This window comes from Alnus glutinosa, chromosome 1 (genome assembly GCF_958979055.1).
Source record: "Alnus glutinosa chromosome 1, dhAlnGlut1.1, whole genome shotgun sequence".
NCBI classification, from domain to species: domain Eukaryota; kingdom Viridiplantae; phylum Streptophyta; class Magnoliopsida; order Fagales; family Betulaceae; genus Alnus; species Alnus glutinosa.
In genome coordinates, this window is record NC_084886.1 from 23,318,160 (window position 1) to 23,335,148 (window position 16,989).

General features: G+C 38.0%; 3 protein-coding genes across 3 annotated transcripts; 2 read left to right on the top strand and 1 right to left on the bottom strand.

Moving 5' to 3' along the window:
• The first annotated feature begins 883 nt into the window (after nt 1–883).
• Nucleotides 884–9,129, top strand: LOC133877358 (CRAL-TRIO domain-containing protein YKL091C). Its single transcript, XM_062315633.1, has 6 exons — nt 884–1,242; nt 1,328–1,583; nt 4,167–4,203; nt 7,235–7,352; nt 7,993–8,103; nt 8,917–9,129. The coding sequence occupies exons 1-6, from the start codon at nt 1,171–1,173 to the stop codon at nt 9,052–9,054; spliced, it is 732 nt and encodes a 243-aa protein (XP_062171617.1). The 5' UTR covers nt 884–1,170; the 3' UTR covers nt 9,055–9,129.
• Nucleotides 9,130–9,386: 257 nt separating this feature from the next.
• On the bottom strand, nt 9,387–10,662 carry LOC133856896 (uncharacterized). The gene is made up of 4 exons (XM_062291980.1): nt 10,434–10,662; nt 9,957–10,204; nt 9,791–9,844; nt 9,387–9,725 (listed from the first exon to the last, which is right to left on the bottom strand). The coding sequence occupies exons 1-4, from the start codon at nt 10,660–10,662 to the stop codon at nt 9,387–9,389; spliced, it is 870 nt and encodes a 289-aa protein (XP_062147964.1).
• Nucleotides 10,663–11,214: 552 nt separating this feature from the next.
• LOC133858702 (uncharacterized) lies at nt 11,215–15,596 on the top strand. The gene is made up of 7 exons (XM_062294173.1): nt 11,215–11,881; nt 12,030–12,116; nt 12,241–12,285; nt 12,390–12,485; nt 12,627–12,728; nt 14,948–15,102; nt 15,197–15,596. Exons 1-7 carry the CDS (start codon nt 11,318–11,320, stop codon nt 15,276–15,278), a joined length of 1,131 nt encoding a protein of 376 aa, XP_062150157.1. The 5' UTR covers nt 11,215–11,317; the 3' UTR covers nt 15,279–15,596.
• The last annotated feature ends 1,393 nt before the right edge of the window (nt 15,597–16,989 follow it).

Below are 16,989 nucleotides of genomic sequence, written 5' to 3' on the forward strand. Positions count from 1 at the left end.
ATATCTACTACCCGCCTTGGCCTTGCGGAATTAGTCTGCTCTGCTGTCCATGTCACTCCTATTTTATATTTTTATATTTTTAAAAAATTCATATAGCTCCCTTAATATTTTTGCTTTTTAAATTTTTTCACACTCCTCACTTTACTCATTTCATTTTAAAGATTAGTTTTATCACAACCCAAAACGTGCTAAATAAATTATTATTTTTTCTTTTTGGTTATATTTATAAAAAAATCCAAAACAGAACATAAAAAAAAGGAGTAAAAGCTACTACTCCTTTACTCCGGAATTGGAGCCGGGCGCATCCCTCTTATGAGGATGACTCTTGTGACACTCCTAAAAGAAGTATGATTGTTATATTTATTGCTAACAAAAGTTTAGCTTCTGTCGGTTGTTGGGATAGTTGCTCGAGCCACTTCGCATTGCATTAGGTGATCGCAGGTATGGATGGCCATGTATGCCACCTCCTTTGCTAGAGGTGACCGCGTGAACCATCCATCGTTGATACCTTAGAAACGACTCCTCTACTGGCCACCCTATAATTGGGTGTTCGCATGGGTTACCACTACTAAGGAAGTGGTTGTCTCCGTTCGGATGACTTTACCTATATATATATATATATATATATATATATATATATATTTTATTATTGTTATTGGTTTTTAGTATTTTATTATAAACATAATAAAAAGCCAATTTTTAACCTGTTGCATGTGACGTGACAGAATCGGTATTTTTTAATTTATTTTTAATACCATCTAAATACCTTTTAGAAAGAAGTAGAAATTAAAAAAGTGATTTAGAAAACTCAGAAGTAAATTAAAATTCCGCAAAAAGTGGGGGGAGTTATAATGAAAAGAAATTTGGCTTAAATTTGTGGAGTACGTTCCCTCGTCTTTTCACTCCTTTTCCAAATGTTCCGTTTTGTCAACGGAACTCTCACTTCTCTTCCGCATACTCCACCCCCTTCAAAGTTCAAAGCCACCTCTCGCTTTCTATCTCTCTCCGGAAAGCAATTTTCAAGTTTTGAATTGAATGGTTTCGAATTGAAACCATTCAATTAGCCTTTTGGAATTGAGTCAAAGCACCTTGTGTTTGCTTTCTTTTCAATCCCAGTTCAAATCCATATTTTTTTAATCTGAAAACAAGGCTAGCTGAACTGTACTCCACATGGAGAAAAACCATGAAATTGCACTGACCCAGATGAGAATATCAGTTGAGAAGCTCGGGTCATCCACGGAGGTAAACCGATCTGTACCTTTGTCAAACAACGCACCGTGTATTTGATTCGGTTAAGTTTTTATATTTCATGGGTTTGTCTTTGCAGGGGCATGGCGACCCAACGCTCATGAGGTTCTTGATTGCAAGGTCGATGGACCCAGACAAAGCAGCAAAGATGTTTGTCCAGTGGCTGAAGTGGAGGGCTGCAATGGTGCCCAATGGGTTCATTTCCGAATCCGAAATTCAAGATGAACTGGAACCCAGAAAGATTTATCTTCAGGGCTTATCAAAGGATGGATACCCGGTGATGGTTGTCAAAGCAAGCAAGCATTTCCCTTCTAAGGATCATGTCCAATTCAAAAGTAATTAGCTAAAGTTTACTTCTCTTTTATTATTTTTTTATATTATAATTGAGTTGGTCTTTATTTTATTTTGACGGAGTTATACTTTATTTCTTTTGTTAACTTTGATTGCCTTGATTCTTGTTTAGTCGGTGCCTTGATGCCTTTTGGTCTTCAGTTGTCCCATCTATGGGACATTAGGTGCCATTAGAGAAAAGTTCCAGCATAAAAGCTTGATGTGAGTTGGACAGGTTGGACTTTTTCACCTGGTTCGGCGTTCTAGACCCATGGCATTGGCACCATATGAACGTTTTTTTTTATTGAGGTGTATTGGCCTTTCATTATTAGATAACTTCTGCCTGGGTAAGTTAGGCTCTCATGGGCTTTAGGTATATGTCAACAAAAGGGAATTATGTTGTTATAGTCAGTCACTTAAGTCTCTTCTCAAACATTGTTTCGTTTTGAAAAGGTTAGGAACACTGAATCCATGAGTCGGGCCACTGACAAGGAAAAGTTCCTATCAGATCGTTAGGGATTTGATATGAAAGATTAATCAGAAGATTCGACCAAATTATTTGAAGGTATGGTGGGCCTGATGGTGTTGCCCATTGCATAGGCACAGTGCAACTTGTTGTAGTATGCATGTGTTGCTTTCTCTTTAGACTTATTAAATTGTCTCTTTTTTAAAAGTAAAAAATAAAAAATTTACTATTTATGTGAACAGAGTGGCCTTATTTATCAATATATTTGTGGCTAGATGACGTAGTGAAAGTGAATGGAAAACGAAAAGAAGTTCGACTACTTCAATTCTATAAACATAAGAAGCTAACAAATAGCTTAGAAAAGCAAAAAATTTCACTAATTTTCAAATTCATTCCCAAAACCTGATTTGCAATACATCCATCGGTCTTCTTAAAGGAAACTAAAACCCAAAAAGTAAGTAAATCATCTAAAAAGGAAAACATTACAAAAGATTAAATCTTAAAGTCAATAAAATCAACTAAAGATGGAGAGACTAAATAAAAAGAGGAATGCTAGAGTTCCTTCTAGTGTTCTTCTGGTGTCCATCTGAAAAGACATAAATTTGTTTAGTCCTAATCTTTATGGAAAATTGAAAATTATTGATGCTAAGACTAATGCTAAATAAGGAAGAAAATTGGTTGGGATTGTGATCAATCAGGGAAAAGTTCCCATATGTGCGGTGTTGCCCAAATTTGCAGAAAATCAAATGATAATGTCTATCGAGATTTCTGCACATTCCTGTGTCTTTCTGTTCGTTGTGATTGCACTACCGTCTGAACGGGAGTGCAACCGGTTGGTTCTACCAAGACTCTAGGGATGACCAGCCGCATCCTCGTTCGAATGAGATGCGGCCAGTTGAGTCGGCTTGTCTTCCCGAAAGCCTCGGTCGCACTCTCGTTTGAATGTGGTGCAATCAGGCTATTATGCCCTTACTTTCGAATGTACCGGTCGCATTCCCGTTCAAATGTGGGTGCGATCGGGCCATTCTATCTCAACTTGGAATTTGCCCTACATCAGTAAACTACCAACATCCTTCGAGGTTTGGGGAAATTTTAGAAGCTTACCTCCTATTTTCAGAAAGGACATCTACCTTAAGTCCGCTAATAACTTACACCATAACAGAATAATTAAAAAAAAAAAAAACCGTATTTGAACACCTTCTTCCTTTTTCTTTTTTATTTTATTTATTTATTTTTTATTATTTTTTTATTAACTTGCCTTTGCACTCTCATGCTCAAAGAAGACATCATAACCTTCAGCCTTTTGATCTATGTGGTTTATTAGTGATTATGTGCATAATATAATAATGTAAATAGGAAAAAGAATATTGATTTTCATAGTGCATGAGGGTAAGCTATTCCAATGGCAGATTCACATGCATGATAAGTTCTTTCTCTGTTTTGTTCCTGACAATGCTGCTTCTATGCCATGGATCAACCACTTGTTATTGTTCAAGGAAGTGATCATAGTTGGTAAATTCCTTTCAACCAGTATTCTTTCTATCACCATATCATTTACAACAACTTTCCTTATTTAATTTCCCTGCTGTCAGACAAATTACTCCCGCACATGATGTGAGGTCAGCTTTAACAGGGATGTACCATGTCTCTCACTTTGATTGGTTTTTGAATCTGCTTCCAATCTGTGGCTATTACAAAGAAGAACATGCCCCTCACCCACTCAATATCTCCCCTTCTTTCCCTCCCTCTCTCCAATAACAAATGAATGAAGGATAACCTTGGTCTTGTATATATATTCCTAGGGGTGGCCAGTTTCTTAATGGTAGATCAAATTCCAAAATCAAGCCACATGTAATGACTTTATGAACATGGCAAACAATTAATTTAGGATTGTTATCAACTGGATGTTGGGGACTGATGGGTAGAATCTCCAGAATACAGCCTTGATAAACCAGTCATAGTTCAAATATTGATGGGATGACTTTAAAATACATATGTTTCATTGTACTAATAAACAGATGGCTACAAAATTTAATAAAACAACTGGATTTCCCCACTTTTGTTTACTTACAACTGTTTGCTAATAAATACGTGATTCACTTTGTTTTGTTTCTTTGTGCAGAATTTGTGGTTCATCTGCTAGACAAAACGATTGCAAGGTACCCATTCATTTCTCTAATATTGATATGTGTTTAGAAATCAGCTGACAGGGTAAATTTTGAAAGTTGGGCCATTGAGGCAGGATAACAGGTAGCAAGAATTTTTTCCTTTTCACTTTCTTTCTTTGTTTTTTTTATTATTATTATTATTGGTAAATTCCACAAGCACCTTGTGGGTCTCGAACACTTAACTTCACCACGCACATCATTCTTATAGGTTTAGGAGGTGCTATTTGAGCTAGAGTTTATTGGCGATAACACAGGTAGTTCTTATGAGCACAATCATGATTTTAAGGCCAACACTTGGGATAAATTTTTCATAGATTTTATTATCAGCATAGAGATTAATTTTTGTTTTTGATATGTAAATTGGCCCTAAGGGGAGGGGAATGAGAGATTCGAACTAGTGACCTCTCCTTTTTAAGGCATGGTGCCCAGTCGATTAAGCTATCCCTTGGGGTATCAACATAGAGATTAATTTGAAAGTGTTTGTAGCTAAAAAGATAAGAGTGAGAAGGGAAGGGGAAGACAAGTTTTGGTGGGCTCCTTCTCACAAAGGGAAGTTTGATGTTAACTCCTTCTACAGGGTCCTTGTTTGTAAAGATAACGTTCCTTTCTCTTGGAAGAGTATTTGGCCAACTACTGTTCCTTTAAAAGTGGCTTTTTTCGCTTCGTTGGTGGCTCTAGAGAAGATTTTTACCATAGACAATCTTAGGAAGAGGCATGTCATTATGGTTGATACGTGCTGCATGTGCAAAAGGAATGGGGAGTTTGTGGATTATCTTCTTTTCCATTGTGAGGTTGCATGCGCCTTATGGAATGCTACTTTCAGCCGTTTTGGGCTGTCTTAGGTTATGCCTCATCAGATGGTTGATTTATTCACTTGCTGGTGGATGGGTGGATGCTCTCGAAGTGCTCTTGTGTGGAAAATGGTATGTTCTTGCCTTTTGTGGTGCCTGTGGAGGGAACAAAATGATTTTCATTTTATTTTCATTTCGTTAGAGTAGCTCAAGACCTTCTTTTATTTTCTTTTTGCTTGGACAGCTGCGTACTTAGCTCCCTTAGCGATTAACTTTAATGATTTTCTTGTACTTTTTTCTTCTCCTAATTAGGCGTTTCTCTTGTAAGCCTGGGTTGTGCTTTGCGCTTTTAATGATAATTCGCTTACTAATTAAAAAAAAAGAAAAAGAAGAGATAAGAGTCATGCTTGGTGTAAATGTTACTTAAAACATGGTGTATATGTGTTTATAAGAGGGAAAATCCATGTTTTCCTAAGTCACACATGCCATTGAAGTGTTGTAAGTGTGCTAGACGTGTTGGATATGCCTGAAAGATTCCCGAAAGGGCAGGACAAGGAAATTTTAGTTCACTCATGGGAAAATACAACACATCGGACCATGGTGGGACATATTGTCATGGCCTTCACAAAATTCCGTGGATTCTGCCTACGATCCAGGAGTAGTGCTGTGTTAGAGGTCAAGTAGAAGTTGTAGCTGTTGTATAGGTGGTGGTGTGACAGATTTTATGGTGGAATTGCAAGCTCAGGAGTAGTGGCATTCCTCCAATTCCTTAAAGACTTATGCATTTTATGTAGTGGATGGGTGTGTTGCAATTGGGCTGGGCATTTGTAAATGGGCCGAGATGTAAAAATGGGCTGATGCCTATGTTAGTTTGTTAGAATGGTTGTTGGCTTTTTACTATAAAATGGCCCCAAGCGTGGAATTGTAAGCTTTGTCCAGACTCATTAGAAGCAATTCAGTTTTCTTTCTTGGAGATTAGGTTGTCCTTGAAACAATCCATCAATTATTTAGCCTGCGAGGGTTAGCTCAAATGGTCGATCATTTGGTGTAATACTACGAGGTCGGCTGTTCGAGTCTTATCAATTACTTGATACACATTTCTTGCGGATGGGGTCGTGTATCTGGGGTTTACCCTATCGGGATGGGTCCCAAAGGGGGCCCTACCTTAAAGGGGTTCCTCGGCATTAAAAAAAGAATACTCCAATCTCATCATTCATCACTACAAATTCCTCAATTACAATTCATCAACATCCAATTACAGATAAATTACATAGAAAAATACTATGTTCATTACACATATTGAGCCCTTTTTTAGTAGAAAAATATGAGTTTGTAAATCTAGAATGAGGATTTAATTATAGGAGTAAGAAATATTAGATTCCTAAAGTTTGGGCTCCAACCTAGCATTCTTGTTATCCACATATGCAGTATTGGCATGTCCAAGGACTGCCAAGTTCATATTAGTATTTATGTCCTGGCAACTTGAGTGTTTTCTTTAGAAGAATTGTTGGATGGGATACTTAAATGTTTCTTACATTCCATTCCCTGTTAGAAATTATCCCAGAAAAAAAGTAGTTGGATGATGGGGGATTAAATTGCTCTAGATGTCAAAATCCAAGGATAGAAACACCACCAGCCTGAATGTAACTAAATACAAAATGTTGAAGAGCCCAAAATCAATGAGTGTGTGCTTGAGAGAGAGAGAGAGAGAGAGAGTCCGTGCCGGGGGAGGGTGGGGAGGAGATATGAAATTTTTATAATCAATTTTGATGTTAATTATAAATGACATTTACTTATTGTTACTATTATGTTCAAAATCTTATCCTTGGAATGTAAAAATAACTGGTAAAGGTTTAAGGGAGCTTGTGGTTAATTTTTTATTGGAAGTTTGGTGCTGTGTCCTATTTTTCAGATACATTAGGTATATTTTCTTGTTCTGAATGTAACTTTAATCCTCTCTCTCTCTCTCGCTCTCTCTCTCTTCCATTAGCTAATAAAAAATTGAAATTTCATTCAGAGAAGCTCCTAAAATCCTTTAGAGTTTGAGACCAGCATTGGTCTGTCTAAAACTGTTTTTTTATTGTTGCTTCCAAATAGCTAGGTGATTCATTGAGCTTATTTACGTTTAAATGGGCATAAGTTTCACATAGTGCATTTCTTTTTTAATATGCTCTTTCTATTTCCAGAGATAGAGACTAGCATTTCATGTGGTATTTCTTTTTCTGTTTCAGTTCTTGCCAAGGAAGAGAAATTGGAAATGAAAAGTTGATAGGCATTCTTGACCTACAACAGATTACTTATAGGAACATTGATGCAAGAGGATTAATTACTGGGTTTCAATTTTTACAGGTGAATGTAGTTTTCTTTTTATGAGTTTTCTATGTGGTAACAGAAAAGAGGCAGAAAACAAAGAAAGTGCAAAAAACAGAAAGGAAAGGGGGTGGGGGGCTACCATAGTTCTTGCTTTTGTTGTTTTACTTCTTTGTTGTTTCTTTGTCATTAATCTTCTCCTTGCTCTGAAAGGAGTAGTTGTGTCTCTGTTTTCTCTTTTCTGCACCAGCATACTGGCATATCCTGTTTCTTTTCAACAGATGTTGCCCTTCTCGCACTTTTGTTTTTTAAATTTATTTATAAATTTTCCCCTATCCCATTTACGACCTCCAAGAATTAGACTATTATCTACTCCAAAATTTTCAACAGCCACCTCGGGCTTGGTCATGTACTTCAGGTTTTAAGATACGCTGGAATAGACAAATTCTTGCAGCTTTTAGAAGTCTTGGGTCTGTTAAGGGAATTAACTAAAATATATGTTTTTTATACCGTCTGCTGAAGGTCTCCATGCATAATGGAAAAACATGCCTTAAATGCCTCCTATATGCTAAGGGTATTACCTGACAAAGGATTAAAATCTTATTTGGCTGCTGCATGATTCAACTTCAATGCATTATTTTGTTGATAATCTCATTATTTCTCACTTCCTTTTGTGTAGGCTTACTACCCTGAACGTTTAGCAAAGTGCTTCATTCTACACATGCCACGATTCTTTGTGAGTGTTTGGAGAATGGTTTCTAGATTCCTTGAGACGGCTACTCTGGAAAAGGTATCTGATATACAATAAAAATATAAGAAACCTCCTTAGGTCAGATTAACTCAACCATATATAAGGTTCAGTATGGGTACTTTCAGAGGATATGCCTTTTTAAAAATTGCGAGTCAGTGACTGCAATGCAGGAACAAGTCACGAATATCCCGACTGTATGTATATAAGAGTTGATTTTTTTTTTTTTTATGCATACATTTACTTGCATAAAGTTATGGATACAGAAAAGATTATCTCAGTATTATGACTCAATCCTGTTATGCGAATATTTTGTTTAAATTGCTGGAATCTGTTGCACATTGCAAATTTTTCTAAAATGCATGGGATGTTTTTTCACCTAGTTCTATGTATATCTATGTTTCTAACCATACTGTTGTGGATCCTATACAGAACCAAATTATCTGAACTTTTCACAAAGCATTTAGCCAATTTTGTCATGTATATAGTTTATGTTTGGTTCACAGATTGGCGTTTAGTTAAATGTTGATTAGTTACCAATCAAGATAGATGGATGTTGTTGCCCTTAAAGACACAGATTATGTACCCCAGGCCTCTTATTATACTGCACAATGAGGCCTCACTACAAGGCTGGTGACAGATTCATGCATATAATTTTTGAAGAGACATTTTGACAATAGTTGCTAAACTCTTTGTTATAAATAATTTTCCAATTCAATTTAGGTACTTACATCAGATCATACTGAAGTTGATATATGATGATCTGAGTTTTTTTGGTTTCTGAAAGCAAGAAAATTAGGTTTATTTAGTTTCTAGATTTACAGATTGGTTGAGTTTGGGATGATGATGATGCAGATTGTGATTGTGACCAATGAGGACGAAAGACAAGATTTCATACGGGAAGTTGGCGAGGAAGTCTTGCCAGAAGAATATGGCGGGCAAGCAAAGGTTGTAGCACTTCAGGATGTTGTACTTGCCCCATTGGAGGGTTGATTCCACAGATGGATGTAGGTCGGTAAAATGTATAACATTGCTGGAGACGCTTTAATGGGTTGTATCTACTCTCAACCTATTCTCTTTCCTTCTTCTTTTTATTTTATTTTTTTATGAATAAAAGCTTTATAGATCAAACACAAGAACAAAAGTCTCCAGGAATTCTGGATACAATCCCAAAGTGAAAGGGAACACCAAGCTGAAACAGCAGTTCAATCATCACAACAGTACCCTAACTCTGTAAGAACAGAGAAATAGAACCCCATTACAAACCACAACCAGGAAAAAAAAAAAGAAGAAAAAAAAGCACACTAACTCTGTAGATCAATCAACTAGGGACCAAGTACACCACAATGCAGATTCCAGACTTGCAGCTGGAGGTTGCGAGCAGTGACCTTGGCATGGAGACCAGCCATCATTTTTGACCTCACCTCCCACCGAATGCAAGCCACAATATTCTCTTCTGTACGAGGAACATTGTTATGAACAAGATCATTCCTCTGCCTCCATAAATTGTAAACCGTAGCCCCCAAACAGAGTTTGCACAAATTATTCCATAAACCTTTCCCTTTCAACACAGCAGACCAGGCAGCAACTTTATCCCATTCCACTTCCACATTAGTGATGAGGCAAGTCATTACTTCTCTCCAAATGCGTCTACTGAAGCTACACTGAAAAAACATATGATCCCTACTCTCTTGGCAACAATGACAAAAAAAGGGGCAGAGGCTATTACCTCCAAACCTGCAATGACATAACCTTTCCTTTGTGGGGAGAGCATCACGAAATGCTAACCATAAACAGAAAGCATGTTTAGGAATAGCCTTGGGGAACCAAATCAACCTCCACTAAGGGACAACATGCTAAAGCAAATCCCAAGTATCAGAATAAGAATAATTCACATTTTTACTTTTCCAGATTGGCTTGTTAGCAGCAGCCCCAATTTCCACCTCCGATAGCCTACATTGGATGGCCACAATATTATCCGAATGAGCACTAGGCCAAAACCAATCTCCATTTCGAATAATATAAGAGACTCTAGCATCCACATTACTGCCAGCATCATAAATGGCTCGGTATCCATACTTCTCAATCAAGTGTCCATCAGGATGCCAATTGTCATACCAAAGAAAAGTACGTGCACCATCACCTATTCTAAGATGAATGAAATCCTTAGCTATTTTCCTAAGCTTAAGGATTTTCCTCCAACTCCAAGGGCATGGATGAGGGATAAGAACTCTCCAAAAGCTTCAACCTTTAAGCCAATTGTCCTCCACCCATGCAATCCACAAAGAACCCGATTGAGCGAAGAGATTCCAAATGTGGTTAAGCATGGCAGCCTTATTCCACACTTCTAGCTAGCCTTCTAAGACCAAGACCTCCTTCCTTCTTAGGCACATATATCTTCTCCCAAGCTACCTTAGCTTTAGCTTTACAATCTTGACCACACCACAAAAATCTTTTCAACTTTTGCTCCACCACCCGAATAATCTTCTTTGAAAGGATGAAAGCCCGAGTCCAAAAAACTTGCAAGCTGAAAAGAATCGAGGAGATAAGCTGCAACCGGCCTGCAAGAGATAGATGTTTGACGAGCCAAGAATCTATCATGTTAGTGATCTTATGCACAAGGCTCTCACAATTCACCACAGCCAACTTCTTGTCTTAACCTATTCTCTCTTGGTTATAAGCAACATTGGCAGTTATATGATCACATTTCTTAGATTAGGGATGTGATTGATCAAATGATGAATTTGATCAAATAGCGATTTTAAAAGTCACCTCATTATTTGATAGAAACTTAATAAACATTTTTATAATATGTAGAATTACTTTTTTTATTGGTCGTAAGTGGCTTTTGTATAAGTGACAAAAATTCCATTATTTTTCTTTGACAAGTCGGTGAAGTTTTGATAAAAGTGGGAATTGCAAGGACTAAATGTGTTGGTTTGAAAATCCAATGGGCCTTTTAATAAAGTGATAAACCAACCACTAGGATCAAATTTGTATTTAAATTTTTTTTTTTAAAAAAAAATAATATTTTTTTTAACAAGCATAATTGAAATTGAAGCTATTAAAAATTATTAGTCTGATTTGTAATTAATTTTTATAATTTAATTAATTAATTTTTTAATAAATTGCTAGAAAAAGAAGAAGAAGAAAAGACCTTCACTCCCAACTCCCACCTAAAACCCTTTCAAAACCAGTCAACCACTACAAGCAGCCGCCTCACCCTCAGATCTCCGACTCGCACACCCACAACGAAATGGCCGCCCTCACCCACCATCCCTTCCTCGCTTCCAAGCTCCGCCTGACCAAGGCGAAGCCCAGGCCTAGACCCATCGGCCCCACCGCGGTCCGCATGTCCCTCCAGGAAACGGCTCCGTCCCTCGCCGTCGTAGGCGTCACCGGTGCTGTCGGGCAGGAGTTCCTCTCGGTGCTCGCGGACCGGGACTTCCCCTTCCGCTCCATCAAAATGCTCGCCTCCAAGCGCTCCTCCGGGAGGCGCCTCACCTTCCAGGGCCACGACTACACCGTCGAGGAGCTCACCGCCGAGAGCTTTGACGGCGTCGACATCGCTCTCTTCAGCGCCGGTGGGTCCATCAGCAAGGAGTTCGGGCCCATTGCGGTCGAGAAGGGGACCATCGTGGTGGACAATAGCTCTGCCTTTCGGATGGACGAGAAGGTCCCGCTGGTGATCCCGGAGGTGAATCCTGAGGTCATGGAGGGGATTAAGGTCGGCATCGGAAAGGGCGCGCTTATCGCCAACCCCAATTGCTCCACTATCATTTGCTTGATGGCCGCCACGCCTCTTCATCGACGCGCCAAGGTGAGAATTTATGCAAAATTGGGCTTATTTGTTTTGTCATTTTGATGCATTAATTGAATGCATCAAGCACGTTAGATGTGTTTCTGTAGCATACTGTTGCATTTTCCACGCGTCTAAAAATCTGCTTTGTTGGTCATGAATGTTGCAGGTGCTACGCATGGTTGTTAGTACGTACCAGGCTGCGAGTGGTGCTGGTGCTGCTGCAATGGAAGAGCTTGAGCTGCAAACTCGTGAGGTTTCTTCTGTTTATTCCATCTCATTGTCTTTTTGCAGTTCCATATTTATATACATGGGAAAGTGGACAAATCCATTCCCTTGTGATTTCTTCTAAGTTGATTAGTTTTCCGTTTGTTTATAAGGTCCTGGCAGGTAAACCGCCAACTTGTCGAATCTTTAAGGAACAGGTATGTCAATTTCTTGTATAGCGTACCTACTTCTATGAGCATATATCATGTTATATTCCATCTTGCTTCCAAGGGCCACCTCTTAAGAATTTCTCTATTTGCAGTATGCTTTTAATTTGTTCTCGCATAATGCCCCTGTTCTGTCGAATGGGTACAATGAGGAGGAAATGAAATTAGTAAAAGAGACAAGGAAAATATGGGTAAGTATCGAAACTATATCCTTTACTTTATTCTTAATATCTTATAAGCTATCTCGTGATTTATTTAAATTTCCTTTGGTGGATGGGAGAACAACTCTGTTGGGTCTTATACAAAATGAATCTTCCATTTTTTTTTTCCAGAATGACATGAATGTTAAAGTTACTGCCACATGTATAAGAGTTCCTGTCATGCGTGCTCATGCTGAGAGTTTAAATCTTCAGTTTGAGAACCCCCTTGATGAGGTAATTATGTGATCCTCCTAATTATAAAATCGCTTCAGGTTGATTTTGCTTCATGGTAATATATGTTGATAGAAACACTATTTCATGTATTTTCTTTTAAATGTCATTACTGTTTGGAAGAATATGGTTTAAAGTAGATACCGGATTTTCACTTTCTTTCTGAGTTTTTAGTTGCTGATGATTGGTGGTCAAGAATGTGGTAGGGTCCTTACATCCCAAATACTTGGTGTTTGTACCCCTATCTCTCCCACTCAAATATTTGATGTATTGTCAAGAAAATCCACGTTAGGTTGCAGTGCCCTTGAGCTACGTGGTTTGTAAGAGCAAAATTGTTTAGACATAACATTGGCACATCATTGATGTCCTTTTCTATATGCAGATAGATGGAGACTTAAGGATCCTAATTTTAGATAACTTCTTTTCTTGCATTGTGCTTGTCTAGCTATAACAATTGAAGATGCAATATATTAGAGATCAATGGGTGTGGGTGACTAGTTTATTTTTTTTTCTTTTTTTTGGAAAGTGAAGCCAGCCAGCACTAGAATGGGGCACAAGTTTCTCCAAATTGGGAAAGTAACAAAAAGAATCAAGAGCTATTTAGTTTGCATTTGTTTTGGCGTAAAATGTTTTCTGAAAAATATTTTTCCTCATTTTCCTATTGAAATGGAAGATTACTTCTAAAATTGCATTGTACATCTAGTATAGCCCCTTAAAGGGCATGATCCCAAGCGGATACTTGGCATTTATCCCCTCTTCCAAGTCCATTACTAACATTTTATTTATTTATTATTATTTTAATTTTGGTGCGGGTGGAAAGTATTGATCAGCTTTTAGATCAACTGCAAAATTAATACTGTTGAGAGGTGTAAGCCATTTTTTGAAACTCCTACCTGTCCCCTCCGCTCCCTTCTCTCCCAATCCCCCACCCCCTCACCCAGCCATCTGCTACCAAAGCTCCAACCTCACCGCCCCTCTCTCTTGTGAATCCCCTTTTCCTAAGCATTGCGAACCGCTCTGCGACCCCTCTGCGAAGGTGACGAAGTCGAGATCTAAGCCCGCATCAGCTATTCCCGCAAGATCAGTAGCAACCAAATGACAAATAGCTCTTCCAAAGGTTGTGCTAGTTGTGTAATGTGGCTGTGAGAGATCATTGTTGTGGTGGCTATAGTTGGGCCGGCGATGGGAATAGTTTTTTGGGTGGGTGTAGGCCGGCCGGCGATGGATGGTGGTTTTGTGGTCATTGGTTGGCAGGTGCGTGAAGGTGTTTTTGGGAGGGTGGGTGGGCGGTATGCAAATGATTTTTGGTGCAACCAAACACTAAAAAATGTTTTCCACGTTATTTTCTGGCTCTACAATAGAAAACCAATAATTTTCCCTGAAAATGTTTTTGATTGAAAAATTTCTTCAAGAAATCATTTTATGTTGAAACAAATGCATCCTTAAAGAGTTTTAACGACTTGATAGAGTTTATTTATTTATTTTTTTAAGAGGATGGAAAATAAGCATATGTGAAAAAAAAAAAAAAAAAAAATTATAGGAAGGGATCCTTGGTGGAACTGTCTATGTCATCTATAGTTTTTCATTAATTTTTTCCTTCATATCTCGCAGCAACCATCCTCTAAATAGTTGTTGCAGTCACCATCTTTTAGTCTCAACCTCATACCTTACAGATCTTTCTATAAATTTTGACTTATCCTGTTTGAAAACCGAATTGGGAGGGCTACAACATCCGAGTTGCATAGTTAACGGGTGGCTGTTTTGGATATGAGATGCATTATTCTGTTAAAAAACTTGAACTTCTATATATCATTTTGGCTAGTGAGTGATGTTCTGCATTCTAATTGGGTTTTGAATTATACTCATCAGTTCTGTTCTTTTAATGTTTCTTTCTTCTTTCTCCATTTTTTTGTCGAGGATGTTTTCTCATATCTACTGCTGGTGTGCTTGGTTCGTGCCCTTTGGCATCAATAAGATTATTTTTGAAAAAATCCTATGCATTGAAGCTACTACAATGGCTGCACTATATTGGGGTTTTCCCTTTTTATTTTTTCTTGGTCCAAAACCATCTTCGGCACAATAAAACAAATCCATAACTTATTATAAAATGTTTCATGTTCTTTGTCATCCCATCCCAACTCTGTGAAGGAGGATTGAAGAATTGTAAGCAATTTCCACTTGAAGGTTCAACCCTTAATTCATTGAGTTTCTTGGTTGTCCAGGACACAGCGAGGGATATTCTGAAGAAGGCTCCTGGTGTAGTGGTTATTGATGATCGGTCATCCAATCGCTTCCCTACTCCATTGGAGGTGTCAAACAAAGATGATGTTGCAGTTGGCAGGATCCGCCGCGATTTGTCCCAGGAAGGCAACCTTGGGTGAGACTCATTAATGGGCCGCATTTTTTTTTCTCTGAAATCATTATTTTTCCACTTTGATGAACCTTAATACTAACGGAATAATTCTGAGCAGGTTGGACATCTTTGTCTGTGGTGATCAAATACGCAAGGGAGCTGCACTTAATGCTGTCCAGATTGCAGAGATGTTGCTTTAGTCCATATTTGTATTTGGTGATTAGGTTTCATATTATGGATTCATCAGTATGGTGAGAGAAGATGCTTTTAAGTTATTCGTCATACATCGTCTTCAGATGCGGATATTGATCCTTTTGGCGGGTTTAAAAAATTGAGCAGTTTTTGTTTTAGGATGCTTAATGTTGTCAGTTTAAAGTGCAATTATTTCTGTTAAATCCTTCACAGGAAGATTTTGTAATAATAACTTGTAGTTCAGGACTGATTCTACCTGGAAGCTCTTATTGTTGGTTTGTAGGTGACAAGTGTCAATCTCCAGCAATCTACAGATTTTTGTTAAATGTTGTTCATTTATGTGAATTATCTTCTACTCTTATGAATTATGTTCGTTTATATAATCAATATCAGGTGTCCATGTGCTGCTGACTTTGCTTTGTTCTTCAAGTTAGCTGCCCCCGGTGGGGAAGGGGAATAAGAATAGAGAGTTGATTCTTAGACTACACAGGTACAAATATCATTTTTCTATTATTTGACAACACTATACTGAAACCAGCGTTGGGTGTCTTTTCGATACCTTGGTTGGAAACAGCTGTGAAAGCTGGCAAGCTAGCCAGTCTATACATTTCGATCCCAAGCACATGTTGGCCATGGCCTACGTCGCCTGGTGATTTAGTTTCTTGAGATATGGTTTGTGCTCAAAAGGCATGTTTTTTTTTTTTTTTTTTTTTTTTTTTTTTTTTTACTTTGGAAATGTTGTTGTTCTTAACTTGCCTCAAAAGAGACTTCTTTTTCTTTTGTGGGTTAATTTTGCTTTTCAACTAGTACTGTGGAAGCCTTCTGCCTTTGCTACTTATTAGGGTTCTAATTTTGGTTTTGCATTGTTGTGTTTGGTAAGCTATATTTTCGGAACAGGGTTATCATAATGTGTGTTGATGTGGGTTTGTCTCTTTTTGTCAAAAGGATGTCATGAATTTTTTCAATTTTTTAAATTTTTACTATGCTGATTACCTCTTTATTATGTTTTTTGCAATGTAGACTTTGAGTTCTGCTCTAAGATTATATCATGATTTTATATAGACATTTGAAAAAAGGTGGTGGGGTGAATGCCAATAACAAAATGCACGGCGGAAATTATCTACCCTTCTTTGTGCAAATTAAATAGTCAATCTAGCTAGCACCAAAATATCAACTCACACAAGAACAATGTAGAAAAATAAATCCAGCAACCACCACAAGCAAGACACCAAAATTTTTACGTGGAAAACCCTCCGGTGTGAAGAGAAAAACCACGGGACCTAGTCCAGTTAAAACTTCCACTATCAATAATAATGGGCTTACAAATTGTCTTCTCTAGAACAATATCTAGAGGTCATCATCACATCAAGAATACACACATTCTTGGATTAAAACATAAATTCATCACTTTAAAAAATGGATTCCAATAACAACAAAGAAAGGTCTCACCAACATACATACATAGATGGGTTTCTCGAGTTGTTGGTCGGTCGAATCTAAGGAGTTTGAGTTGGTGGTGGTGGGAGGCGAAACAGGGTTCGTGTTCGTGAGTGTTGTAAAGAGAAGAAGAGGTCTATTCTCTTAAGCAGGGATGAGTTAGTGTGGTTGGTGCGCACTTTTGAGGATTTGGTTAGAGTGGAAGATTCTCGTGTATTCTGGAACCCATCTCTTCCTGGGTTCCTTAGAATACTAGCGCAGCGTTGCTTTAACAGGCATGGC